The sequence below is a fragment of the Leucoraja erinacea genome, chromosome 1, assembly GCF_028641065.1.
Source record: "Leucoraja erinacea ecotype New England chromosome 1, Leri_hhj_1, whole genome shotgun sequence".
Taxonomy (NCBI): domain Eukaryota; kingdom Metazoa; phylum Chordata; class Chondrichthyes; order Rajiformes; family Rajidae; genus Leucoraja; species Leucoraja erinaceus.
Window position 1 is genome coordinate 161,316,790 of NC_073377.1, and position 27,210 is coordinate 161,343,999.

General features: G+C 42.8%; 1 protein-coding gene across 1 annotated transcript; it reads left to right on the forward strand.

Annotated features, from left to right (window-relative positions):
- The first annotated feature begins 4,674 nt into the window (after window positions 1–4,674).
- gtf2e2 (general transcription factor IIE, polypeptide 2, beta) lies at window positions 4,675–21,791 on the forward strand. Its single transcript, XM_055646966.1, has 7 exons — window positions 4,675–4,859; window positions 8,045–8,130; window positions 9,812–9,919; window positions 11,809–11,991; window positions 15,852–15,945; window positions 19,655–19,767; window positions 21,319–21,791. Exons 1-7 carry the CDS (start codon window positions 4,703–4,705, stop codon window positions 21,436–21,438), a joined length of 861 nt encoding a protein of 286 aa, XP_055502941.1. The 5' UTR covers window positions 4,675–4,702; the 3' UTR covers window positions 21,439–21,791.
- Window positions 21,792–27,210: the final 5,419 nt, after the last annotated feature.

A 27,210-nucleotide genomic window follows, 5' to 3' on the forward strand; every position in this document is an offset into this window, starting at 1 on the left:
TTAATGGAGTAAGAAGGGGAGCACAGGTCAGGGTTGCCATGGAAAGAGACCCGTGAGATTGCGGGTTGTACATGGGGCGAAATGTAAATCATAAACTACAGTACTATATTGATTACACAAGCTGATGATGTGTCTCTACATTTTCACGACAAATTAGATGTTGGGAACAATAACATCAGTAATTGTTAAAGAAAATAAACATGTCCTACTCCTTATTGAGCCATTAAAATCTACGTAAGGGAACAATTACCTTTCCAGGTAGACAACAATGCTCTACAGAATGGGGACGTAGAAGGCAGGGGTGAGGGTTGGGATTTTTTTCTTGAAATTTTAGAATTCAAATATTGGATTTAAAGGGTAAGAGTACATGGCAGCACCTTGGGAAAGGGGATGTGAGAGTGGAGATTGGTAGCAGTAGGAAATAAGCTGTTCTAAAATCTGGTAATCTGGGCTTTCAAGCCCCTGTATCTTCTCTCAGAAGGGAGAATAGAGAAAAGGCATGGCTAAGGTGAAAGGCATCGTTGACAATAATTGCAGCCTTTCTATGCAACGTATTATGTAGAAGGACTGAATGTAAGGAATTGACGAGTCTGTGATGGACTGGGCTGTGTTCCCTGCGGGTTCAGGCAGTCAAGAGCAGAGCATTTGCCATGTCAGGCCGAGATGCACCTGTCAGAATACTTTCTATAGCACTTCTGTTAAAGTTTAAGAGAACCCGTGTGGACATGGTGAATTTTCTCAAATGCTTAATAAGGTAAATACATTGATTGCTTTCTTGATCACCCCATTAGTGTGAAGGATCCAAGTTAATTTGTTGGTCAACTAGAAGCTGTCGATCATCCCTACACCAGTTTATTTAAGAAGACAGTGTCGTGTTCAACCTTCCCAACCCCCTCCACCCAACTGCCTTAGGTTTACAATCATTGCTTGCGCCTTGCTGATGCTAGGTAACTAAATTGTTGTTCAGACACCATGACACAAGGTTCCCGATCTTCCTCCTGTACTCCATCATATCATTGCTGTTGATCAAGCCAACCACAGTGGTGTCATTTGCCAACTCAAAGATCATGTTTACGGTCTACGTGACCATGTAGTCATGGGTGTAAAGGGAGTAGAGCAGGAGTCTAAGCTCACAACCCTGAGGGGCTCCAGTTGAAGGGCAGGTGGAAGAAATGTTATGACCAATTATAACTGACTGAGGCCTACCAGTCACAAAGTTCAGAAGCTAGTTGAAAGCTGGCCAAGGCCAATATTCAGGAATTTAGATATGAGCTTATTCAGAATTATGATGTTGAAGGCTGAGCTGTAGTCACTGAACAACATCCTGACATACAGTGCCCTCCTTAATGTTTGGGACAAAGACCCATCATTTATTTATTTGCCTCTGTATAATTTGAGATTTGATATAGAAAAAAATCACATGTGGTTTGTGGTTAAAGTTCACATTGTCAGAATTTATTTTATATTTTTATACATTTTAGTTTCACCATGTAGAAATTACAGGTGTGTTTATACATAGTCCCCCCCCATTTCAGGGCACCATAATGTTTGGGACACATGTTGTTTGTAATTGCTCGGGTGTGTTTAAATGCCTCCTTAATGCAGGTGTAAGAGAGCTCTCAGCACCTAGTCTTTCATCCAGTCTTTCCTTTGGAAACTTTTATTGCTGTATATCAACACGAGGACCAAAGTTGTGCCAATGAAAGTCAAAGAAGCCATTATGAGACTGAGAAACAAGAATAAAGAATAAAGGGCCTTGTCCCACTTAGGCTATTTTTTAGGCGACTACAGGCGATTTTGCTGTCGCCGGGGTGCTGCCTGTATAGTCGTGAATAGTCTCCTCAGTCGCCCAAAGAGTCGCAGTGTCTTTCTGGTTGCCGCTGGATTTTCAACATATTCATAAATTTTCGATGACAGTGGGTTGATGCCAATAAGAGTAGCTTGACCTCTCCTCTTGTAGGTACAGTCGTAGGTTGTCACCAGGTGATGTAGGCTGTCGCCGGTGCTGACTTTGGTGAATTCCATTGGCGACTACCTACGTCAACCGGCGACTGAATTGTCGCTGACAGGGTCGTAGCTTGTCACGGGTGGACGTAGGTTGACTTCGGTTGTCGTAGGTTGTCGCCTGTGTGGTCGTAGGTGGACGTCCTAATGGGTCGCCAGTTATCAGTAGCTTGCCGTAGCTTGATGCCGACTAGGTGGTAGGTTGTTGTAGCTTGTAGACATTGTCGTAGTGGGGCCCAGTCGCCGTTTTTTCGGCGACCTGCTACGACTAAGACAGTCGCCGGCAGACGTCTAAAAAAATCGCCTAAGTGGGACAGGCCCTTAAAACTGTTAGAGCCATCAGCCAAACCTTAGGCTTACCAAAATCAACTGTTTGGAACATAATTAAGAAGAAAGAGAGCACTGGTGAGCTTACTAATCGCTAAGGAACTGGCAGTTCAAGGAAGATCTCCACCGCTGATGACAGAAGAATTCTCTCTATAATAAAGAAAAATCCCCAAACACCTGTCCGACAGATCAGAAACACTCTTTCAGGAGTCAGGTGTGGATTTGTCAATGACCACTGTCCGCAGAAGACTTCATGAACAGAAATACAGAGGCTACACTGCAAGATGCAAACCACTGGTTAGCTGCAAAAATTGGATGGTCAGGTTACAGTTTGCCAAGAAGTACTTAAAAGAGCAACCATAGTTCTGGAAAAAGTCTTGTGGACAGATGAGACGAAGATTAACTTATATCAGAGTGATGGCAAGAGCAAAGTATGGAGGAGAGAAGGAACTGCCCAAGATCCAAAGCATACCACCTCATCTGTGAAACACGGTGGTGAGGGTGTTAAGGCCAGGGCATGTATGGCTGCTGAAGGTACTGGCTCACTTATCTTCATTGATGATACAACTGCTGATGGTATAATGAATTCTGAAGTGTATAGACACATCCTATCTGCTTAAAGTTCAAACAAATGCCTGAAAAGTCATTGGCCGGCGGTTCATTCAATAGCAAGCCAATGATCCGAAGAAGGGTTTCGGCCCGAAACGTCGCTTATTTCCTTCGCTCCATAGATGTTGCTGCACCCGCTGAGTTTCTCCAGCAATTTTGTGTACCTTCGATCTTCCAGCATCTGCAGTTCCTTCTTGAACACAATGATCCCAAACATATTGCTGAAACAATAAAGGAGTTTTTCAAAGCTAAATATTGGTCAATTCTTGAGTGTCCAAGTCAATCACCCGATCTGAACCCAATTGAGTATGCCTTTTATATGCTGAAGAAAAAAACTGTAGAGGATTGGCCCCCAAAACAAGCATAAGCTAAAGATGGCTGCAATACAGGCCTGGCAGAGCATCACCAGAGAACACACCCAGCAACTGGTGATGTCCATGAATCACAGACTTCAGGCAGTCATTGCATGCAACAGGTATGCATCAAAATTCTAAACATGACTACTTTCATTTACATGACATTGCTGTGTCCCAAACATTATGGTGCCCTGAAATGTGGGGGGTGGGGGGTGTGGGGACTATGTATAAACACAGCTGTAATTTTTACATGGTGAAACCAAAATGTATAAAAATGGCCTTTATTAAAATCTGTCAATGTGCACTTTAACCACATGCGATTTTTTTTCTATTACAAATCTCAAATTGTGGAGTACAGAGGCAAATATGTAAATGACGGGTCTTTGTCCCAAACATTATGGACGGCACTGTGGTGTGTTTTTATTGTCAAACTTGTCCAGAGCTGAATATAATATGAGGAAGCTGTACCTATTTTTCCCGTACTCAAATTGCAAAGGGTGTAGATAGTCAGGAGAATGGTGCAGATGTGGGCATTTGCCAATTTTCAAAGCACTTCATGGTTGATGTAATTGGGACGGGTCACTTTACTTTTCTAGGAGTCTGGTTTATCAAGATGGAGATTGATGGGTGGGTATGAAAATGCTAATCCAAGTGATTTTATCAGATTTTAAATACTTTATTTATAAATACCTATGGTTTTAGGTGAGTTAAGTTTATTTTGCTTTTCCATTTACCTGGACTTCAATAATTGTTTGTTTTTAAAAGTATCTTTTACTGCGGGTTTATTTCCAGACAAGCATTGTGGTCATTTGGTACCTTGCCTAAGTCACCATTGTTCATGTGATCACCTTGATTGTGAAAAAGCTGTTCAAACTGTCTGAGGCCTTTTAGTTTAATTCAGAGATACAGCATGAAAGCAGGTCTGTCAGCTCACCAAGTCCAAGTGGCCACCGATCACCCGCACACTAGTTCTATCCTGAGGAACAATTTTACAGAAGCCAATTAACCAACAAACCTGCACGTCCTTGGAATGTGGGAGGAAACAGAAGAAAAACCATGTAGTCACAGCAAGATTGTACAAATTCCATACAGACAGCACTCATAGTCAGGATCGAACCCGGGTCTCTGGCACTGTGAGGCTACCACAACTCTACTGTGCTGCCTCAAAATTATCTTCGAGATTTTCAGCAGTTTGACTGGAGATCAAATGTGATTGTGATGGCCATTGAGTTCCATTAATTGCAAACAAATTGGGAATTTAACCTACTTGAAGTCAATTGCTAGTGCAATATCGGTTTGCATCAGCAAATCTATGTATATTTTCTTAGTTGAAGTGAAGTGTTTTACTTTCTCATTTTTGCAAAAGATTATAACATAAAGTGGGTTTAATTTTTGTTTTTGTAGACATGGATCCAGCATTGTTGAAAGAAAGGGAATTGTTCAAGAAGCGTGCCCTTTCCACTCCTGCGGTAGAAAAACGGAAAGTGCACAGCTCCTCAAGTTCTGGCTCCAAAAAGAAGAAACTAAGGCCAGATCAGGGAGGTGGCTCAAAACCCAATTCAGGTAATCTGCAGGATGTACTGAAGTCCAAATAATGTTCAAGTGATATTCTGACCTATAGCTTGGGGGAATGCTGTAATTCGTTTTGGCAAGGCCTTATGAATTTAGGAGTTTGAGGTTGTAATGGGTCATCGTGCAGGATGGCATGTCTATACCAATAAACAATCTGCTGGAGGAACTCTGCAGCTCGAACAACATCTATGGATGGTTGACCTTTTGGGTTGAAACCCTGCATCAGGTCCAGCCTAGTCCTGGTGCAGGGTACGACCTGTAAAATCAACCATCCCTTTTCATCCACAGATGCTGCTCGACCTGCTGTGTTCCTTCTCTCGATTGTTTGTTGTTTTCAGCACCTGCAGTCTCTTGGGTGTGGAAAAAATCTAGCCCCGCCCATCAAATACAAAACTTCTGACAGTTTCCTGACAGCCCAAACTAATAAGGACATAATTTTTTTTTTTATAATTAACCAAATTTTTCTAAGACATTCAGAAACCCTCAAAAACATTCATCTTTAAAAGTAAATCTTGAAACAATTTTCAACAAAATCTAAATTAACAATTGATTGGAAACTTTAAAATCTGCTTGAGAGGATTAAGGTGTACAATCTATGCCCTTCGATCAAACAAGGAAAGCTCTCTGCCCCTTTTAAGGCCTTGTAGCTATTTTTAGCCATACATTTAGTCTTATTCATTTTTTGAACTTTAGGTTAAGGTCAGATTGCTGACAACAACTTTTGACTTTCCAAGCAAACGCAGCATCTGTGTCTTGAGGAACTCAGTGGGACAGGCAGCATCCGTGGAAGGAAATGGACAAAAAACTTTCCAGGGTGGGACTCTCTTTCAGGCACAGATACTACCAGACCCACTGAGTTCCTCCAGCAGTTTTTTTTCCCTTTGCGATTCCAGTAGTTGCAGTCCCTTGTGTCTCCCTTTTCAATTTCCAACTTGGAACATGCTGAAATCCCAAAGCTATGAGTGGCCAATGATCGCAAACACTGGCGATTTCAGTGACATTTCTCAAGGTGCTTTCAGGCATGCTTCAGTGTGACATCCCTGTTGTGACTGTCACCCTCTCAGTGGAACATAGAACATAGAGCATAGAACAGTACAGCCCCTACAATGCTGAACATGATGCCAAGCCCAACTCCCATCTGCCTGTACATAATCTATATCCCTCCAATCCCTGCAAATCTATGTTCCAATCCAAAAGTCTCTTAAATGTCACCACTACCTGCCTCCACCAGCATCCTCCGTAGTGTGTTCCAGGCACTTGCCTCCCGCTGTGAGGGGAAGTGCCCAACCATCTCCTTTAAACTTTGACCCTCCGACCTTAAAGCTACGCCCGCTAGTATTTGATATTTCCATCCTAGGATAAAGATTCTGACTGTCTTCCCTACCTATGCCTCTCATCATTTTACATAATTTGCATAATTTTACCTCTGGTGTTCCAGAGAAAACAATCCAAAGGGCCGGTCCCACGAGCATGCGACTCCATGCGGCTAGCGCGACCTAACGTGGTCGCTTGAGCCGTTCAGCCTCGCGGGGCCGGTCCCACTTCGATCGCTGGAGCAATATGGAGTTGTGCGGAGCTGGTCCCGACATCGCGTGGGGCTCCGAAAAACTGACCGTGCTCAAAAACTCCGTGTGGCAACGGCCTGCCAGCTCGCAGCCACCTCGACGCCGTACGCACCGCCTCGACGGGCGTGCGCAGCGTCTCGACGCCGTATGTCACGCGTGAATTTCCCGCGGACTGCGCTCGAACTTCACGTCACTCACTCGACCTCCGCGCGGCCCCCGCTTCCGGCTTTGTCACGCTCGCCGCATGTAGACGCATGCTGGTGGGACCGGCCCCGTATGGGGATCACTCGACCTCCGCGCCTTCCGGTTTAGTCGCGCTTTCCGCATGCAGGTCGCATGCTCGTGGGACAGGCCCTTAAGTCTGTCCAATCACTCCCTGTAACTAATACCTCCTAACCCAGGAATCATTCTGGTAAATATAAAGGTGGCACAGTTAGTAGAGCAGCTACTTCTCAGCACCAGTGACTCGGGTTAAATCCTGACCTTGGGTGCTGTATGTGTGGAGTCTTCACTTTCTCCCTGTGAAGGGGGTTGCCTCCAGGTCCTTCCTCCCCTTTCCTGTGTCCCCACCACCACATTCACCCAGGTGCGCACCCATTCCATCACCTCCCATATCCGAGTCACCCTACGCCTTTCCCGTCTTCGTACAATTATCTCCCATCCACGAGACCCCCGTTTTCCTTTCCCCCCTCTTTCCCAACCCCCCCCCCCCCCCATGTCCCCTTTCACCCATGTCCATCCCTTCCCCCAAAATAACATTTCACTCCTCCTCTTCTCTTCTTATCTAGCTCCCTTTTGTCTCCTTTTCACCTCCATCCCCTGCCACATACTCCAACCATCTGCCAATCAACCAGCCCCCTCACCTGCACTCACCTACCACTTGCCTGGCCTCGTCTCACCCTATCCTTCTTTTCCATCTTCTCTCCCCACTACTAATCCAATCAAACTGAAGAAGGGGCCCAACCTGAAACGTTGTCTGTCCACTCCTTCACAGACGCTGTCTGACCCGCTCAGTTACTCTTGCTCTGAGGATATACTTTGTTTCTGATTAATGGTCTCATTAAATTACGCCTTTATAATGAAGACATATTGTAATTGACACGATGTCTCTGACTATTCATACACCTTTACTGGGACTAAGTAATTCACATGGATGGCTTAAAAGCTTCTCGGGATAATGATCTGGACACCCAAAATTAGTGTTGTGTGACTGACTCCCGAGTAAGGAAAGGGCATAAACCAGGAATGGTTGGGCCCTAGAGAGTGTATTGACAGATGCAAGGATCTTGGTGTACGTCCACAGATTCCTGAAAGTGGCATCACATGTGAATAAAAGATGTGACGAACATATATGGGATTGGCTGTGTTTTAGGATGTAAGAGCATTGAAACGTCATAACATTTTAGGTAGGTGCTTTCAAACCCAATCTTTTTGTTAATTAAGGGTGAGATTTACTACTTAATCAGATTGAAGTGTAGTCATCTATTTATGTAGGATAGTTTTAAAAGATTTTATATATATATATAGGCTTATAAATTAGCAGTAATATAATGCTTACATTATTTTGTATATTTCCTTTTTATATAAAAGTATTTTATAATTTCTTTGCAGAAAATGGATCGTTCTCATACAGGTCACTTCCAGGAAGCACTGGGTATAAATTTGGAGTTCTTGCCAAAATAGTTAACTACATGAAGGTAATTTGCTTCCACATGATCACTTTTTGGGATTAGGAATTAGCTTTCCTAATTTTAGATTAAAAAGGACAATGAAAATCGTGAAGGCTCCATATTTTTATAGATGCAATGTCAGCAAATGCAGCCTGCAGCCGTTAGGTTTCTGTGTATATCCCTTAGGTACGTACCAAAGATCCTTTAGCGAGCAAGATAGTCCACTCGACGAAAAAGATGTAGTACGGTCATGGGCAGATTCATGGGTAATTTAAGGCCCCATTTCCGTAACCGGCTTCCGTCTCCGCACCAAAGATCCCATAGGATACTAGTGCGGAGACGGAAGCCAGTTACGGAAACATCCTCGTAAAAATAAAAGTTATTTGGTAAAAATCTTCTCCTCATTTTTAGAATTTAAATTTATTAACACAAACTGTTCCCCCGCAACGTTGATTACACTGCGAGTCGAGTCGGGTCGGGTCGGGTTACAGAAATGGATGAAAAAAAGGCCCACGTTCCGTTCCGTTGCGTACTACACGTCAGCCCGTTGCATTTAGCAGGAGTGGTCTACTATAGGATCTTTGGTACATATGGTGGTGGTGTATGGAGAAACACTTCCCCATACCACCTTTACCTGCACTCTCTCCATCCACTCACTCCCAACAGATGAAAAAGTGGATTTACCTATCCAAGATTGCAAACGTTGGCTCATTTTAACTTTCTTCCATTTTTTTTCAAATCATTAAATGTGTGTGCTAATGATTTGATATAATTTTCAGTTTATAAATATTCTAACACATATTAAAAATATTATATCCTAGTCTGTACTTCATGGTCACTGCCCAAGCTCACCCCACGTCTGTGCTAAATGTTTGCAACTGTAAATTCTCCAATGTGCTACTGGGGACACCACAGCAGTCTTTCTTCATTGTTGTAAGGTATTTCCACTGTTTGCAACTATGTGTGATGACCTGGAGACATTTAAAAAATATTTAGTAGGAATGATGAGGCACTAAAAAATTATACAGTATTGTTTGTCTTCCTTCTGACAGTTCATTTTTAATTTTTTTATTTTAACTTGTGAATCAGATTTGAATCTGGGCTGCAAGGAAGTCAACAGTGGCATTTTCCTACTTGAATTGAAACTGTACATTGATTATCAGGACAGAGCAAAGAAATATCCAGTCTGACCAATCAAGTCTTGGGAGGATGATTGCTGAGTAAAATTCCGTTTAGTTTAGAGATACAGCACGGGAAACAGACCCTTTGGCCCACCGAGTCCGCACCGACCAGAAATTCCCGCACATCAACACGATCCTACACACACTAGGGACAATTTACAGCTATACCAAGCCAATTAACCTATAAACCTGCACGTCTTTGGAGTGTGAGAGGAAACCGAAGATCTCGGAGAAAACCCACGCGGTCACGGGGAGAACGTCCAAACTGCATACAGACAGCACCCGTAGTCGGGATCGAACCCGGGAATCTGGCACTGTAAGTGCTGTAAGGCAGCAACTACCGTTGCGCCACCTTGCCGCCCCAAGTTCTTACAATTGCATCCATCTGCTGCACTAATATCTCTATACATGTCTCTATTTTTTATACTTTTTGCAATGGTCCTGAGATGGGTCTGGGGATGTTCTGGTGTGAAATAAGCACAAGATAAATGCAAATTGTGTTATTTAAATTTACTTTCTTTATGCAGACCCGCCACCAGCGTGGAGATACCCATCCATTGACATTGGAAGAAATTCTCGATGAGACTAAACTCCTGGACATTGGCATGAGGCAGAAACAATGGTTAATGTCTGAGGTGGGCATTTGTCTATTTGTATAACTGTTACTTCTCTGACATCCAACAACAGATGACACTAAAGTGGGTAGTATTGTAGATGGTGATTATGATGTTCTTTAGAGTCAAAGAAAAGTGGGCTATAGAAGAGGAGCACTATCTTTACCAATCTACGTAACTATTGCAAATATTGCAAATGAAATAGAAGAAACAAAGCCTAGCTCTATAATAGTTTTCATTTAGATATCCAAGAACAGTTTTAGACCAAATGATGTTAATTAAATGTAGCCAATTCGCTTGTGTGTCAGACAACGTTCTGCCATCGCTTTGCCACAGCCAGTGCCACATCTGTGTCTCTGCGGAGATTGTCCACAGTGCATGCCTCTCTGCCGCAAGTCAGTAGGTGGGCCATTGTCTGTACCACTCCACAGTTGCAGAGTCAGAGCCCGAAAAGCCCCACTTCTTCAGGTTGAGTCCGCAACGTCCCACTCCAGTGTGGAGGTGGTTTAGGGCTATCCAGGTAGTATAAGGCAGGTGGTGACCTGGTGCCGTCTGTTGTTTGGTTTCAGTGCCTGGCACGGTTGGCTCTAGTTCCATGTGAAGCTGTGCCAACTCTTCAAGCGTTTCTTGGCATGGTGATTGTGCAAGGGGTGACGGGGGTCTGTGTCTGCATTGGAGTGTTCTACTGCAGCTGCCCGATTATGTCTTCTCGATGGTTCGTCGATGCCTGCCAGCTCGTACAGGTGTTCAACCTTTGTCGGCTTCAGGCATCCTGTGGTTTTCCTGCAGGCAGTGTTCAATGCAGAGTCCACCTTGCGTGCATGTTTAGAGCGGCTCCAGACGGGGCTTGCATATTCTGCCACTGAGAAACAGAGCTCCGGGGCTGCAGTGTAGATTGGTGTTGGGTCACTTCCAAATGAGCTGTTTCCCAATTTTTCAATGACATTGTTCCAGGTGTTGACCTTTGCCTTGGTTTTCTCAACATGTTGGCGATATGATAACGTGCGATTGAGGACCATACCTAGGTACTTTGGAGCTTTGCAGTGTTCCAACAGGACATCATTCCATCGCACCTGCAGTTGACGTTTCGCATCCCGGTTCCGGAGGTGTAAAGCTGCGCTTTGCGTTTTTGTTGGGTTTGGGCGCAGGGAGTTCTGTTGGTAGTAGGTTGTCATATTCTGCAGAGCAGCCTCTAGTACGGTCTCAATCTGTCTGAAGTCTGAGGATTGCGTTGCGATGCACAAGTCATCAGCATACAGAAACGTCTAGTTTTCGGGGTGATGGGTTGGTCATTGGTGCATATATTGGACAACGTTGGGGCAAGGTCACTGCCCTGTGGTAGACCATTTTTTTGGTGTCTCCAACGGCTGTTCTGACCATTCAGGCATACGAAGAAGCGGCGCTTCCCCATCATTGTTATGATGAACCGGACATGATGAGAGTCCTATAGTGTTTGTTGCAGTTTGGCTTTCATGGTACGGTGGTATACAGTGTCATTCAAAATAGGTGCAGGAGTAGGCCATTCGGCCCTTCGAGCCTGCGCCACCATTCAATATGATCATGGCTGATCATCCAACTCAGTATCCTGTACCTGCCTTCTCTCCATACCCCCTGATCCCTTTAGCCACAAGGGCCACATCTAACTCCCTCTTAAATATAGCTAATGAACTGGCCTCAACTACCTTCTGTGGCAGAGAGTTCCAGAGATTCACCACTCTCTATGTCATTAGTTTGATGCAGACTATTTTACATAGTAGAGCTGAGACCTCCACATCTTCATAATTATCAGTAGTATTATTAATGCCATGAGAGACATTTGCGTTGTGCTAATTTTCATTGAAGCAGATACATTAGTGGAACATGTATTTCCTGAAGTATTACAATAAGATTTTTTTATTCTTTCTTCATAGGCATTACTAAGTAACCCAAAAATCGACGCAACTGATGGGAAGTATGCCTTTAAACCCAAATATAACTTGAGAGATAAAAAAGCTCTCTTAAGGCTGTTGGACAAGCATGATCAGCGGGGTTTGGGAGGAATCCTCTTGGAAGACATAGAGGAAGGATTGCCAAATGCACAGAAAGCTATAAAGGTACCAGTATAAATGTTTTTACCAAGACTAATGAGATGCTTTGTTTCTTAAATGATTACCCATGTATTCAAGTCTCTGGAGTGGGATTGAGCTACTGATCTTCTGGTATTCTAAAATTACTTTCTCATGAGAGCTGCCTGCCTTGTATATCTAGTAGCAGCTTGCATGCCAGGAAACAAATTACTCCCCTAATGCCCCTGTCCCACTTAGGAAACCTGAACAGAAACCTCTGGAGACTTTGCAGCCCACCCAAGGTTTCCGAGTGGTTCCCGGAGGTTGCAGGTAGTGGAAGCAGGTAGGGAGACTAACAAAAACCTCCGGGAACCGCACGGAAACCTTGGGTCGGGCGCAAAGTCTCCAGAGGTTTCCGTTCAGGTTTCCTAAGTGGGACAGGGGCATTACCGTGCACTGGAGGGGGATCGAGGAACTAATCAGCTGTGACCATGGAGCTGAATGGAGGAGGAGTACCGAAGATTAGTTTCTGGAAGCGAAAATCCCGAGTGGTGATAAAAGGAAGGCATGCACTAGCGAAGCAGGAGTTTTTGGAAGTGGCCATGATTGAGGGTGAGAATATTAAGGGGGAAAATAGGGAGAGAATAGGGCCCCTCAAAGAGTGTATGGAGGCACAGCAGATTAATACTTCTCTCTGGATCTAGCATGGAGAAAGTGCTGGAGATGAGGGAACTTGGGGAAGAATATGGGGTTTCTTGGGGATTGTTCTGTTTGCAGTAGAGGAGGTTCTGGACATCTTAAAAAGCATGAAGTTATTTAATTCACCAGGACTGGGTAAGTTATATTCAAGGCAACAGTGGGAAGCAAGAAAATCACTTTTTTTGAGCCCTGGTTGAAGTATATGCATCATTGTTAGCCACAGGTGAGGTGCTGGAAGACCAGAAGGAGACAAATGTTGTGTTTTTATTTGGGAAGGGCTGCAATGAAAACCTGGCAACAATAGAACAGTAAGCCTAAATCTGGTGTAGGTAAATTACTGGAGGAAATTCTGAGGGATAAGGTATAGCTGTATGAGGAATGATGGGTTGATTAGGGATTATCAGAATTACCTTGAGCATTAGAAATCATGTCTCATGAATTTGAAGAAGTAACCAAGATGGTTGATGAAGGAATGAGTGGTAGACATTGTCTTTATGGACATCAGTAAGGTCTTTGATAAGGTTTTGCATGGTATTGCATTGGGGTGACCATGGAGCTGAAAGGAAGAGGAGTACCTGTTCTGGAACTATAGATTACTTGGAATTCAGGGAGAGCTAGCTAATTGGATCTATAGTTGGCTCGATATTAGGAAGCCGAGTGTGATAGTGGAAGGTTGATTTTCAGTCTCTAGGTCTGTGATTGCTCTTGCACCTCAAGAGGATGTGCTAGGTTAATTGTTGTTTGTCATCTAAATCAACGATTTGGATGAGAATGTGCAAAGCAGGGTTAGTATGTTTGCAGATGACAGTAGAACAGGTGTTATCATAGACAGTGAAGAAAGTTGTCAGGAATTCCAGTGGGATGTTGATCAGTTGGGCACGTGGGCTAAGGAAAAGCAAAGAGGTTTTTTTTGGTTGTTTTTTTAAAGTAAATTTTTATTAGAGGCATCTGCATATCATAATCCAAACCAGTACAGACTTTGTTTAATGGTTACATATTAAATATCCAGGTTTCCAGGGACCCAGTTACCAAAGTAGCTGGGATCCTCCTTTATCGGTTACATATTAACATTGCCTCTAATTATTTATATTTATAGATCGGAAAAATAAAGAAAGAAAGAAATTAGAAAAATCGGATAAACTATCAATAATGCAACTTGGGAGATAGGTCCGTAGGTCAGAGTACACAACTGTTCATCTAGTCCTGGGGCAAATAGAGTTTAATTCAGATAACTGGGAGATGTTTCATTTTGGGAAGTCAAATCAGACAGGCCGTCAATAGTGAACGGTGTGGCCTGCAGGCTATTGTAGAAAAGAACTTGGGAATACAAATACACTGTTCCCTGAAAGTTGCGTCACAGGTAGACAACATGGTGAAGAATGCATTCGGCACGCTAGCTTTCATCAGTGAGTATATACGTTGGGATGTTATGTTGCAGTTGTATAAGATATTGGTGAGACTTCACTTGGAGTATTAGAAACATAGAAACGTAGAAAATATGCGCAGGAGTAGGCCATTCGGCCCTTCGAGCCTGCACTGCCATTCAATATGATCATGGCTGATCATCCAACTCAGTATCCTGTACCTGCCTTCTCTCCATACCCCCTGATCCCTTTAGCCACAAGGGCCACATCTAACTCCCTCTTAAATATAGCCAATGAACTGGCCTCAACTACCTTCTGTGACAGAGAATTCCAGAGATTCACCACTCTCTGTGTGAAAAATGTTTTCCTTGTGTTCAGTTTTAGTCACCCCACTGCAGGAAAGATACCATTAAGCTGAATTGACACAAACGGCTGGGGAGACTAAGTCAATGCATAATTCTAAGTTGGAGATTGACAGATTCTTGATTAGTAAGGGTGTCAGATGTTATGGGGAGAAGGCAGTAGAATGGGGTTGAGTGGGAAAGATAGATCCACAATGATTGAATGGCGGAGTAGACATGATGGGCTGAACGGCCTAATTCTTCTCCCAGCACTTATAGCAATGTTACAACATTTTGAGATTTTACAAATCAAGTCTGCAATTTATCCCATCAGATAAAGCATAAAAAAAAGTTTAATTTGTCACCTAATTCACTTTCATATCTTCAGTATTAAAAACGTTATGGCCATTTTCATACTCGGAAATTAGCATCTTGTTCCCTATTGCTTTCCCATTGACTTAACACTAAAGCTGTGATCGAGGACAGTCAAAAGCCCATAACTTTCTTAAAAATTAAGAGAACTGAATGAAAATTTCAGTTATTATAGATTGAAGCATTCTGAAACAAATATAAAACATCTTACTTGGATGACCTACAATTAAAGCATATAATTAGTTAATTACCTAATTGTAGTTAATTACAAAATTCAAAAATGTGATATTCTCAAGATCAGAACTTTAATATTGTTGTATTATATGCTGTAAATCTGTAAATAAATTACAATTTCTAGCAATAGACCGTCTTTATGGAGAAGATCAGTTGCTAGCTGGTACATTGGCATATCACAATCAGTAGCATCATCTTCCTCCTCAGATTGTAACCAATACGCAACTCTGTACACCTTGTTTTGCTTCAACTTTTCAATGTTGGCATTGTAAACTACAAGTTTTTTGCTCTTCAAACCACACATGGCATGCCTTTCTGCCCACTACTTTCCCATTAAGAAAATCTTGCCCACTATTTCTAAACGTTTCTTTTAATCAAAGTAAATTAGAAACACATGAAGATCCTATTTGTAAGTGTAAATATTTTATTTGTAATTAAAAAGTGTTAAATTGTTATTGTAGAAATCCATTGGAAACATTGATATTAATTAAAGTAAAACATCGATATAAATTAAATTAAGTTCACTGGAGTCGTGATCTGAAACGTCGCCTATCCATTCCCCCTACAGGTGCTGCCTGTCCTGTTACTCCAGTGCTTTGTATTTTGCTCAGGATGTAAATATACATTTACCTCCCTCTCTCAATGTCCATGTTTTAGCTATTTAAATGGCGTTACTTCCATCCAACTTTGTGCCCAATATTTGTTTTCAATAATTCAGCATGGTAGAATGCCACCTGTTCCTTCAATATTTTGTTCAACAATCTCTAGATAGTTGAATATCATTTAAAATACACACTTTATGAGTAATCAGAACGAAGAACTCAATTAGCACCGATGTTTTTATTTGTTTTATTTAAATCAATGAATTTTGTATAACGTGTATATTTCACCACGCTAGGTATTGGGGGACCAAATAGTTTTTGTGACACGACCTGACAAAAAGAAGATTCTCTTCTACAATGACAAAAGCTGCCAGTTCACGATGGATGAAGGTAAGAATTTTGTTTCAGTACCCGTTGCAACACAAAACTAACTTTTAAATTGGTTTTAACAAATAAATTAATTTAGTTGAGCGAATAACCACAAGGTTAAATACTACAACAGTTTCCATATATTGAGTCTCCAACCTCAAGTACCAGGTTATTTAATAGGAGTATGATTAAGCAAGAATATGATACCAAGCCGCGATAAGTGTGGAAGAATTCGAGGAGGTGACGTAGAGAGATGTGGAGTTTCAGGGCAGGTATTTTAGTGCTTGAGGCTCACATAGCACATGTTTGGCTCTGGTCTTCGTGGTTAAATTCAAAAGTCTGCAGGGGACCAGAAATGAGCAGAGATGGAGAAAATGTGTAAAGCTGGGAAAGTTTTCCGAGATTAGGGGGAGGGTGGAGGGGAAGATGGAGAGGGAAGAAGGGGAGGGGAGTTGATCCAACAAGATTTCCAAATGTAAAGCTGGAAACATGTGTAAATCAGCAAGAACAAGCAGTTGACGTAAGTTGAAAGAGGAGAAGCATAGTTTTGGTTGTGCATGAATTTGTATGGCTGGACAATAGTTACAACATTAAAATCTATGGGGAACATAGGCCTGGTTGAGGCTACCAGGAGATGATAAACTGATGCAAAGATGAAGTTGGAAATATTATAGAATGAGATATTTTTGATGGATTTCTGTTTGGTTGCAGGAAATGTCTGCTTGGCTCGTGTCAGGTGTCAGCTAAATGGCGTGACTGATTTGAGACAGTGGAATGCTCTAAGGTGGTTAAGGGTGAATTAAGGGTTAAGGAATTTTGATTCCTGGGATGTCAGGAGTGTCTTATGAAGAAAGACTGGATAGACTTGGTTTATACTCTCTAGAATTTAGGAGATTGAGAGGGGATCTTATAGAAACTTACAAAATTCTTAAGGGGTTGGACAGGCTAGATGCAGGAAGATTGTTCCCGATGTTGGGGAAGTCCAGGACAAGGGGTCACAGCTTAAGGATAAGGGGGAAATCCTTTAAAACCGAGATGAGGAGAAACTTTTTTCACACAGAGAGTGGTGAATCTCTGGAGCTCTCTGCCACAGAGGGTAGTTGAGGCCAGTTCATTGGCTATATTTAAGAGGGAGTTAGATGTGGCCCTTGTGGCTAAGGGGATCAGGGGGTATGGAGAGAAGGCAGGTACGGGATATTGAGTTGGATGATCAGCCATGATCATATTGAATGGCGGTGCAGGTTCGAAGGGCCGAATGGCCTACTCCTGCACCTAATTTCTATGTTTCTATGTAGCAGAAAGGGCTTGTGGATATAATACAGCAATATTATTTTTTGTTCATGGTTTCAAAAAATCCTTGAAGAGTAAAAATCCACACCCCCTCCCCCTCCCCCACACCTCTCTCCCCAGACCCTTCCTCTCTCCCCCACACACCTCCTCCCCTGTGCCCCACCTGGGCTCCCACCTATTTTCCCGCCATCATACAGTGCCCTCCATAATGTTTGGGACAAAGACCCATCATTTATTTATTTGCCTCTCTACTACACAATGTCTGTAATTTCTACATGGTGAAACCAAAATGTATTAAAATGGCCTTTAATAAAATCTGACCAGGTGCACTTTAACCACATGTAATTTTTTTTCAATTACAAATCACAAATTGTGGAGTACAGAGGCAAATAAATAAATGACGGGTCTTTGTCCCAAACATTAGGGAGGGCACTGTACCTTCCTTTCTTATCTCTGGCCTTTGTTCCAACCGTCTGCCTATCCAAACCCCCCTCCCTCGCATATGTCGATCTATTACCTGCCACACTTTGTCCTGCCTTTCCCCTTTTCCATCTTCTACTTCCCCACAATCAGTCTGGACAAGGGTATCGACCCAAAATGTCGTCCATCTAAATTCTCCAGGGATGCTGCCTGACCAGTTACTCCAACAACATGTGTCCTTTTTTGTGTGTTAACCAGCACCTACAGTTCTTTGTTTCTCCAACTGAAAGTTCACTGTTTATGGCACTTTAAGAAAGATCAATAATCCATCGGTTTTTAGAAGACTGTTATCAAACAGAATTTCTTGCAGATGTTAAATTAATGTCCAAAGGTTCATGTTGGAGTTTTTTTTTTAATGTAAGATCTGCTTTAAAGGAATTAGGTCCGTAACGGATAAGATGAGAAGGCTGCTACAATGGAAGTGACTTGATTTTTTGTTCTGACCAATACTCTGTACAGTATATATAATTATTATTTTTCTGCCAGTTTCTTCTTTCAGCTGGTGTTCTTCACGATCTTAAGTATTTCACATTTCAATAATTGGATTTCATTGATCCTATAACATATAAGAAGTGGCACGACCCGAAACGTCGCCTTTCCCTTCTCTCCATTGATGCTGCCTCACCCACTGAGTTTCCCCAGCATTTTGTGTCTTTCTTCGATTTTAAACATCTTTGTAAACATCCTATAACATATGCTTCTTCATTTGCTTATAGCTGAAGCCTCTCTGTGGGCATATGTGCCATTGTTACCAGACATCCCAGATTGCCTCTGTAATTAATGTTTAATGAATGAATGATACTTTATTGTAAAATGTGACATGTCGCAGTGAAATTCTTTGTTTTGCATACTATACTTTCATTTCACTTGCACTTTATGTGCAATGTGACGAATAAAACTGATTGTTGGTAGATTGTATACCCAAGTATGCAAAGAATCGCAACGTATAGAGTGCCGACACAGTTACCAAGTGTTCATTGTGTCCATCATTCTCAGCGGCCCCCCTACGGTCCCTCGTTGTTTTTGGCGACTCGTCCAATCTCCGGCACCCACTGCTGGTCCATCCAACCTCCGGCACCCACTGCGGGCCCGTCCTTGGCTGACACCTGGCCCTCCTCGCTCACCGACGAATCTCCGACAGCCCACAGCCCTCATCCTTGGCCCTCCTCACTAGGGTACCGGGCCCATCCTTGTCCCCTGTTCTCGGGGTCACTTCAGCCGCCGCGATGGCTGTGACATGGCTGCGCAGCGCTCTCCGGGAGTTTCCCTACAAATGTAAAACCCATTTTGCAGCCAGTTGCAGAATTATTGGCACTTTGCTGTACACTGCTGTCTAATGGCAATGAGAGTGTGACAGTATTATGCTCTCACCCACTAACCAAGTGCATCCTGAAATGTTTCCACGTGTCTGTGGAGCATTTCCAATGAAAACAACTTATTTTCTTTTTTTTTCACTTACATTTTTATTGATTTTTCACAGAGATATAAACAAAACAACAGAGTTGATGTGGACAACCGTTTCCGTTTGAGAATAGGGAAGATTCAAACAGGAGGACATGACTTCAGAATTAAGGGACAGAAGTTTAGGGGTAACATGAGGGGGAACTTCTTTACTCAGAGAGTGGTAGCGGTGTGGCATGAGCTTCCAGTGGAAGTGGTTTTTCATTGGTATCATTTAAAAATAAATTGGATAGGCATATGGATGAGAAGGGAATGGAGGGTTATGGTATGAGTGCAGGCAGGGGGACTAAGGGAAAAAAAAAATTTGTTCGGCACTGACTTGTAGGGCCGAGATGGCCTGTTTCCGTGCTGTAATTGTTATATGCAACACAACTTATGTTCAACTGAAAACAGCTTGGATATATTGGATGTTGGTTTATTTTGACCACTCAATCCATTCTATTCATTAATAACTAGAAACAAAACCTCTGTGTAACAAGAAGCTTTTATTCTGATGTAGAATTCCAGAAGCTGTGGAGAAGCATTCCAGTGGATTCTATGGATGAAGAGAAGATTGAAGACTATTTGAAAAGACAGGGCATTTCTTCAATGCAGGAGACAGGACCAAAGAAGGTAGTGTACTCCTTCCTAATGTGGCTATCTCACTTGTCAGTACAAATAACCCCTCACAATCTTCAGCATCATGTGTGCTGTACTCTGATCTATTTATCTTGGAGTTGTGAAGTCAAAAAGCATGAATGTAATGTTTTTCTTTTGTAATATGACGTAAAATTTATATTATCTTATTCATAATATATTTTTATTATTGTTATTATTATGTATTATTAATATCATTAATGCAAACAATTCAAACAGGCCCAGGCATGATTTACTGCACCATCATCTGTTCACTGACCAGAGTTGCATTTGTCGAATTAGTTGCCAAACCTTTCCTTTTTTCCCTCTAATTTTACATCACTCTGATTCATTAACCTGAAATGGTTTAACCTCCCTTGTTTCAGAACTATAAGTTTTATGAGAGATACATTTCTGCACTAATGCCTAAGTCTTGTATCAGTATAATGGGAAAAGCCTATATGTATAATCTGCACACTTCAACTCCATTGTAACATATAAACGTCATTGCAAAAGGATATGTTTTAAAATATATTCTTTGGGACGCTTAATTTGTTTCCATTCACTTTGAATGATTACCCTTAACTTCTGAACTTTTCTTTACCCCCATCTACCCAATATGTATGCACTTTATTATGTTTGCTGCAATTCCAATACCCCTAATCTTTGCCAGTACTCTCCTTAAGACATCAAATCCACTTTATTTCCCTCATCCATCACATATCTTTCACCGTTAAGGAATTCGAACCAGCTTTCTTTTCATCTATACAGTCGTAATTCTGTCCATAATTTGAAAATTCATCCTACCACTGATATTACTGATCTGTGGCGAACCTGGAGAAACTATTCCATGGGTATTATTAAAATGGGTACAACATTGGCTAATCTCTTGCGAGTCAACATTCAATGGAACACTGCAATAAAGTTTTGACATCTTTGTTTTCTTATGCCTGTGGCATTGTGCCTGCATTTGAAACCTAACTAATTCTTAGGCATAGGATTATTTTTTAAATGATTGTTGGGCAGAAATACTCACTTGGCTTCTCTCTTCCTTCAACAAAACTTCAGTTGACCTTCCTTTGCATTTTGTATTGGTATCCACCTGCTCAATTTTGCATTGTGTATAAATGGGAAAAACATGAGCTCTCTGCAATCTAGTTCTTAACATATTCTAGAAATAATATTGAAGCGCAGGATGCTGGCTTCAGCAATAGTTCTGGCATTAGCAGATACAGATAATAAAACAAGGAGGTCTTTTCTCTTGGATTGCATCTCTCTTTTGAGCTGTGCGTTTTTCCCAACACTGTGTTGTACCTTGAGCCCTCGATATACTCTCACATGCTTTCAAGACTCATGCCCTTGGCCTCACCACCTGCAATGTCTTTCCTGCTGCCTTCAATTCTCTTGCTTCTCTCAAGACTCTGGCCAGCTATTGTTCTACCATTGTCCTCTCCCCTTCCATTCTTTGTACATTTTAGCTTTATTAAATAACCATTTACCAGAAGACTGCTGTATTGTTATTTACAAAAATATGTATATTTATTTCAGTTGTCTGTTCAGAAGAGGAAAAAGTCTGCTTCTCAAAGAAAAAGGAAATTCAAGGCACATAATAACCATATGGCAGGCATACTGGAAGATTACTCTGAGGGAGTAGCTGGCAAAGAGTAGCAGGACTGAAAGAGGAAGTGGAATGATACTTGAAGATGAACTGAATAATGCACCAAAGGTGTTGTGATAGAAGAACAGTGCCAGAAGACTGCTGTAGCTTTTCTATTGATATTCTTTCGTTCTGTTACTTAAATCGAATGCTTTTTGTTGCGTCTTATTAGAAAGTTTTGTGAAACCAACATTACTGATTCTGGAGTGACCTTATAGGGTTTGGACAAAAAAAACTCTTGTTTCTCTTTTTGGAACGATTGCTCAGTAAAATGTGATCCCTGCATCAGATCTCTTTCTGTTGGAACTCTGAAGTGCTTTTGTGGAGTGTTGTACAATAAAAGTAAGCATTTATTATATGAGAAGCTGATGGTTAATGGATGCCCTGTTTTTAGCAACATCTTGGAGTTTTCTAATGCATAGTTTTGCGCAGAAAAGGGGGCAGCATGCTTCAGAGTTTGGGAGGTTTTGGACAAGACGTGGTGCGCTGGCCCTCATTTTGGGGCAATGTACGGGGCTTACTAAGGACTGGAATTTCCCCCAAGCTAGAGACTGCAGTCTCGAGATGGAGATTTGCAGACGCAACGTTAGAGAAGGTGCCTCCTCAAGCCTGGATAACCTTCAGCATGGTGTTTAACCTTTACCATAAAGTTGCTCTTGATTTCCCCCACCTCCAGCTTCCTACTTCACAGGCTAGTTGCTTGTAGTTTGAGTGAGTTCTGTAGCTAGAGATTGCAGTCTGGTTTAGAGGAGGTGGGGTGAGTATTTCACATTTTAGTTAAGTCTTCCCTCCACCACCTCCAGTTTAAATTCCATTTGGAATATTTTGGAGGACCAAGAACCAAGAGGTAGTGAATTCGATTTTGAGCAGCTTAGTAGAAAATATATCCGTTATCTCATAACTAGAGTCGGTTATTAAAGATGGGATAATAGCAGCACATTTGGAAAGTGGCGAAATCATTGGACAAAGTCAGCATGGATTTACGAAAGGTAAATCATGTCTGACGAATCTTATAGAATTTTTCGAGGATGTAACTAGCAGCGTGGATAGGGGAGAACCAGTGGATGTGGTGTATCTGCACTTCCAGAAGGCTTTCAACAAGGTCCCACATAAGAGATTAGTATACAAACTTAAAGCACATGGCATTGGGGGTTCAGTATTGATGTGGATAGAGAACTGGCTGGCAAACAGGAAGCAAAGAGTAGGAGTAAACGGGTCCTTTTCACAATGGCAGGCAGTGACTAGTGGGGTACCGCAAGGCTCAGTGCTGGGACCCCAGCTATTTACAATATATATTAATGATCTGGATGAGGGAATTGAAGGCAATATCTCCAAGTTTGCGGATGACACTAAGCTGGGGGGCAGTGTTAGCTGTGAGGAGGATGCTAGCAGACTGCAAGGTGACTTGGATAGGCTGGGTGAGTGGGCACATGTTTGGCAGATGCAGTAAAATGTGGATAAATGTGAGGTTATCCATTTTGGTGGCAAAAACAGTAAAATCGACTATTATCTAAATGGTGGCCGACTAGAAAAAGGGGAGATGCAGCGTGACCTGGGTGTCATGGTACACCAGTCATTAAAAGTAGGTGCAGGTGCAGCAGGCAGTAAAGAAAGCGAATGGTATGTTAGCTTTCATAGAAAAAGGATTTGAGAATAGGAGCAAGGAGCTTCTACTGCAGTTGTACAGGGTCTTGGTGAGACCACACCTGGAGTATTGCGTACAGTTTTGGTCTCCAAATCTGAGGAAGGACATTATTGCCATAGAGGGAGTGCAGAGAAGGTTCACCAGACTGATTCCTGGGATGTCAGGACTGTCTTATGAAGAAAGACTGGATAGACTTGGTTTATACTCTCTAGAATTTAGGAGATTGAGAGGGGATCTTATAGAAACTTACAAAATTCTTAAGGGGGTTGGACAGGCTAGATGCAGGAAGATTGCTCCCGATGTTGGGGAAGTCCAGGACAAGGGGTCACAGCTTAAGGATAAGGGGGAAATCCTTTAAAACCGAGATGAGAAGAACTTTTTTCACACGGAGGGTGGTGAATCTCTGGAACTCTCTGCCACAGAGGGTAGTTGAGGCCAGTTCATTGGCTATATTTAAGAGGGAGTTAGATGTGGCCCTTGTGGCTAAGGGGATCAGGGGGGTATGGAGAGAAGGCAGGTACGGGATACTGAGTTGGATGATCAGCCATGATCATATTGAATGGCGGTGCAGGCTCGAAGGGCCGAATGGCCTACTCCTGTACCTAATTTCTATGTTTCTATCACGGTGAAATGTAAACATTACCAATCGGTGGTCAATTGGATTTGATGCAGGATAGGCCATATAAGAGGGCAAGGAAATATTCAGAGAAAAAAACTAGATGAGAATCTGGTTGCCAAACCAACAAGTGAGTTTACGCTACATACTTCTTGTGTAGGAGAGCAAAGAGTGACTGATGGGAAATGGAAAGTAGTTGGCCAAGACAAAGGAGCAATCCAATTACAAATTGAAGTTAGGAGAATAGGAGATTAGTGGGCAATATTAGGGCACATGGTATTGGGGGTAGAGTACTGACATGGATAGAAAATTGGTTGGCAGACAGGAAACAAAGAGTAGGGATTAACGGGTCCCTTTCAGAATGGCAGGCAGTGACTGGTGGGGTACCGCAAGGCTCGGTGCTGGGCCGACAGCTATTTACAATATACATCAATGATTTGGATGAAGTGATTCAAAGTAACATTAGCAAATTTGCAGATGACACTAAGCTGGGTGGCAGTGTGAACTGTGAGGAGGATGCTATGAGAATGCAGGGTGACTTGAACAGGTTGGGGGAGGGAGATGATGGCAGATGCAGTTTAATGTGGATAAATGTGAGGTTATCCACTTTGGTAGCAAAAACAGAAAGACAGATTACTATCTAAATGGCATCAAGTTGGGAAAAGGGGAAGTACAACGGGATCTGGGGGTCCTTGTACATCAGTCTATGAAAGTAAGCATGCAGGTACAGCAGGCAGTGAAGAAAGCGAATGGCATGTTGGCCTTTAGAACAAGAGGAGTCGAGTATAGGAACAAAGAGGTCCTTCTGCAGTTGTACAGAGCCCTAGTGAGACCACACCTGGAGTATTGTGTGCAGTTATGGCCCCCTAATTTGAGGAAGGACATTCTTGCTATTGAGAGAGTGCAACGTAGGTTTACAAGGTTAATTCCCGGGATGGCGGGACTGTCATATGCTGAGAGATTGGAACAGCTGGGCTTGTACACTCTGGAGTTTAGAAGGATGAGAGGTTATCTTATTGAAGCATAAGACTGTTAAGGGTTTGGACACACTAGAGGCAGGAAACATGTTCCCGATGTTGGGGGAGTCCAGAACCAGGGGCCACAGTTTAAGAATAAGGGGTAAGCCATTTAGAACGGAGACGAGGAAACACTTTTTCTCACAGAGAGTGGTGAGTCTGTGGAATTCTCTGCCTCAGAGGGTGGTGGAGGACGGTTCTCTGAATACTTTCAAGCAAGAGCTAGATAGGGCTTTTAAAGATAGCGGAGTCAGGGGATATGGGGGAGAAGGCAGGAACGGGGTACTGATTGGGGATGATCAGCCATGATCACATTGAATGGCGGTGCTGGCTCGAAGAGCCGAATGGCCTACTCCTGCACCTATTGTCTATTGTCTATTGAAGTTGGGTAAATCCAGCTTGAAGAAAGAATTGGTATGGCAACTGCCCAATCCAAGACTGCAAAATTTGCAGAGTTGTGAATGCAGTGCAGTCCACCACACAAGCCAGCTTCCCCCTCACCATCTATCCATCTATACTTCATGCTGCCTCAGTTAGGCAACATCATCTGGGACCACTCACACCCCAGTCATTCTCTCTTCTCTCGCACATACCACCATATTCAAGAACAGCTTCTTTCCTGCTGTTTTCAGACTCTTGAACAGCCCAGTCCAATGTTAGGAATTAACATCTTAATCTTCCAACCTATCGTCTCGAAGCCCTTGCACTGTTTTAAACTATTGCAGTAGCTGTAACACTAAATCAAATACTTTGGTTATTTTCTCTTTTGCGCTATTTCATGTGCATACATGTGTTTTATATGTTCTGATTTTCCTAAACAATGCGCAAAACTAAACTCTTCAATTAATCTTGGGACACGTGGTTACAATAAGCCAATAACAGTAGCATCCAATAGCAAGAAATATCAAACATTGACAAACATTCTTATATTTTAAATTAGTGTCACCAATTCTTAAAGAGCAACCACAGTTGTATATAAGCCTGCATCTGTCTGGTCCTTTAAACTAAGTAGTGATTCCAATTTGAAAAAAAGATTTAAGCAAGATAAATAAGACTTATAAGGTCACATGTCATTGCAGATTATTTCACTACCTACTTACAAGGTGGCTGTCAGTTAATACTGCTGACGTCAACGGTTTCTTATGCAAACTCATCTGCTGTTGATGCCATTTCCAACGTGCGTAGTCGATGTCAGTGTAAAGTTGAGAACTTTGCAAGCCAGGAGGTGCAGCAGTTTGTATTGAGAATGAGAAGCTGGCGTATCATTGTCTTTGTCTTGTGAGGTCTGACTGCTGACAGAGGAGACAGTACCACTGACTTCATTCAGGCTCCTTGATGCCACATGTGGCCTAAGGGTGCCATGATGTCAAGTAACACTGTTCTCATGTAGCCTCTGGAATTCAATTCTTCAGTCGTCTGCAGCTGACCCCGTGGATAACCTTGTTCTCTGGAGAGCTGCCACCAGATTCAGCTCAGTTTATTGTCAATATTCAACACGAGCACAAACATGAGCATAAATAATAGAGTTTGGTTCATTTTGACGGGATGAGGAATTAACAGTCATACAAATCAATCTCTCTTTATCTCTTATTAATCTCATACCGATGCAAGTCACATTTTTGCTCACAATGCCCTTCAACCAGGGGTGTCAGCGGTTATGGGGAAAAGGCAGGAGAATGGGGTTAGGAGGGAGAGATGGAATGGCAGAGTAGACTAGATGGGCCGAATGGCCTAATTCTGCCCCTACAACTCATGACCTTATAAACAGCAGAATGGTGCCATGATTATCGGGCAATCTGCAGTAGTGCAACAAGAAACTAAACTAACAGTTTAACACCACAAGCCATCAGCTCAACCAATAATGGGATTGCGTTGAGAGTAAAGGGCCTGTCCCACAAGCATGCGACTGCATGCGGCAAGCGCGACCAAACCGGAAGCGAGGGGGCCTCAATGCGGCTGCGGGCCGGCAGGCCGTTGCCACGCGGAATTTAGAACACGGTCAGTTTTTCGGAGCCCCGTGCGATGTCGGGACCAGCTCCGCACAACTCCATACGGCTCTGCCGATCGAAGTGGGACCGGCCCCGCGAGGCTGTACGGCTCAAGCGACCACGTTAGGTCGCGCTTGCCGCTTACAGTCGCATTCTGGTGGGACAGGCCCTGTAGTGTATGAGGCAGAACCTCTGGGAAGGGGGTGTGAAAGGTGATTGGTTCAGCAATCCGATAACGCTGAGGATGTCGTGGCTTTCATCTTCCTGAATCTTCTTCCAGAAGGGAGAAAGGATTATCCTCTTCTCCTGCCCTGGCAGGTCATACATCCCATCCTTGTTGATCTCTAAATTACATCAGTGTCTGAGCTGATGGCTTGCTGAGTTAAATCATTTGTTATCTCTCTTGCTCCCCCCCTCCACGTGATGTCTCCATCTTCAGTAGCTCCCACTGCCGTCTGTCTGGGCTGCAGTTGCTGTTAATATGGAAGCCGGGAGGAGGAGGTGGCTGGTCTAGCACT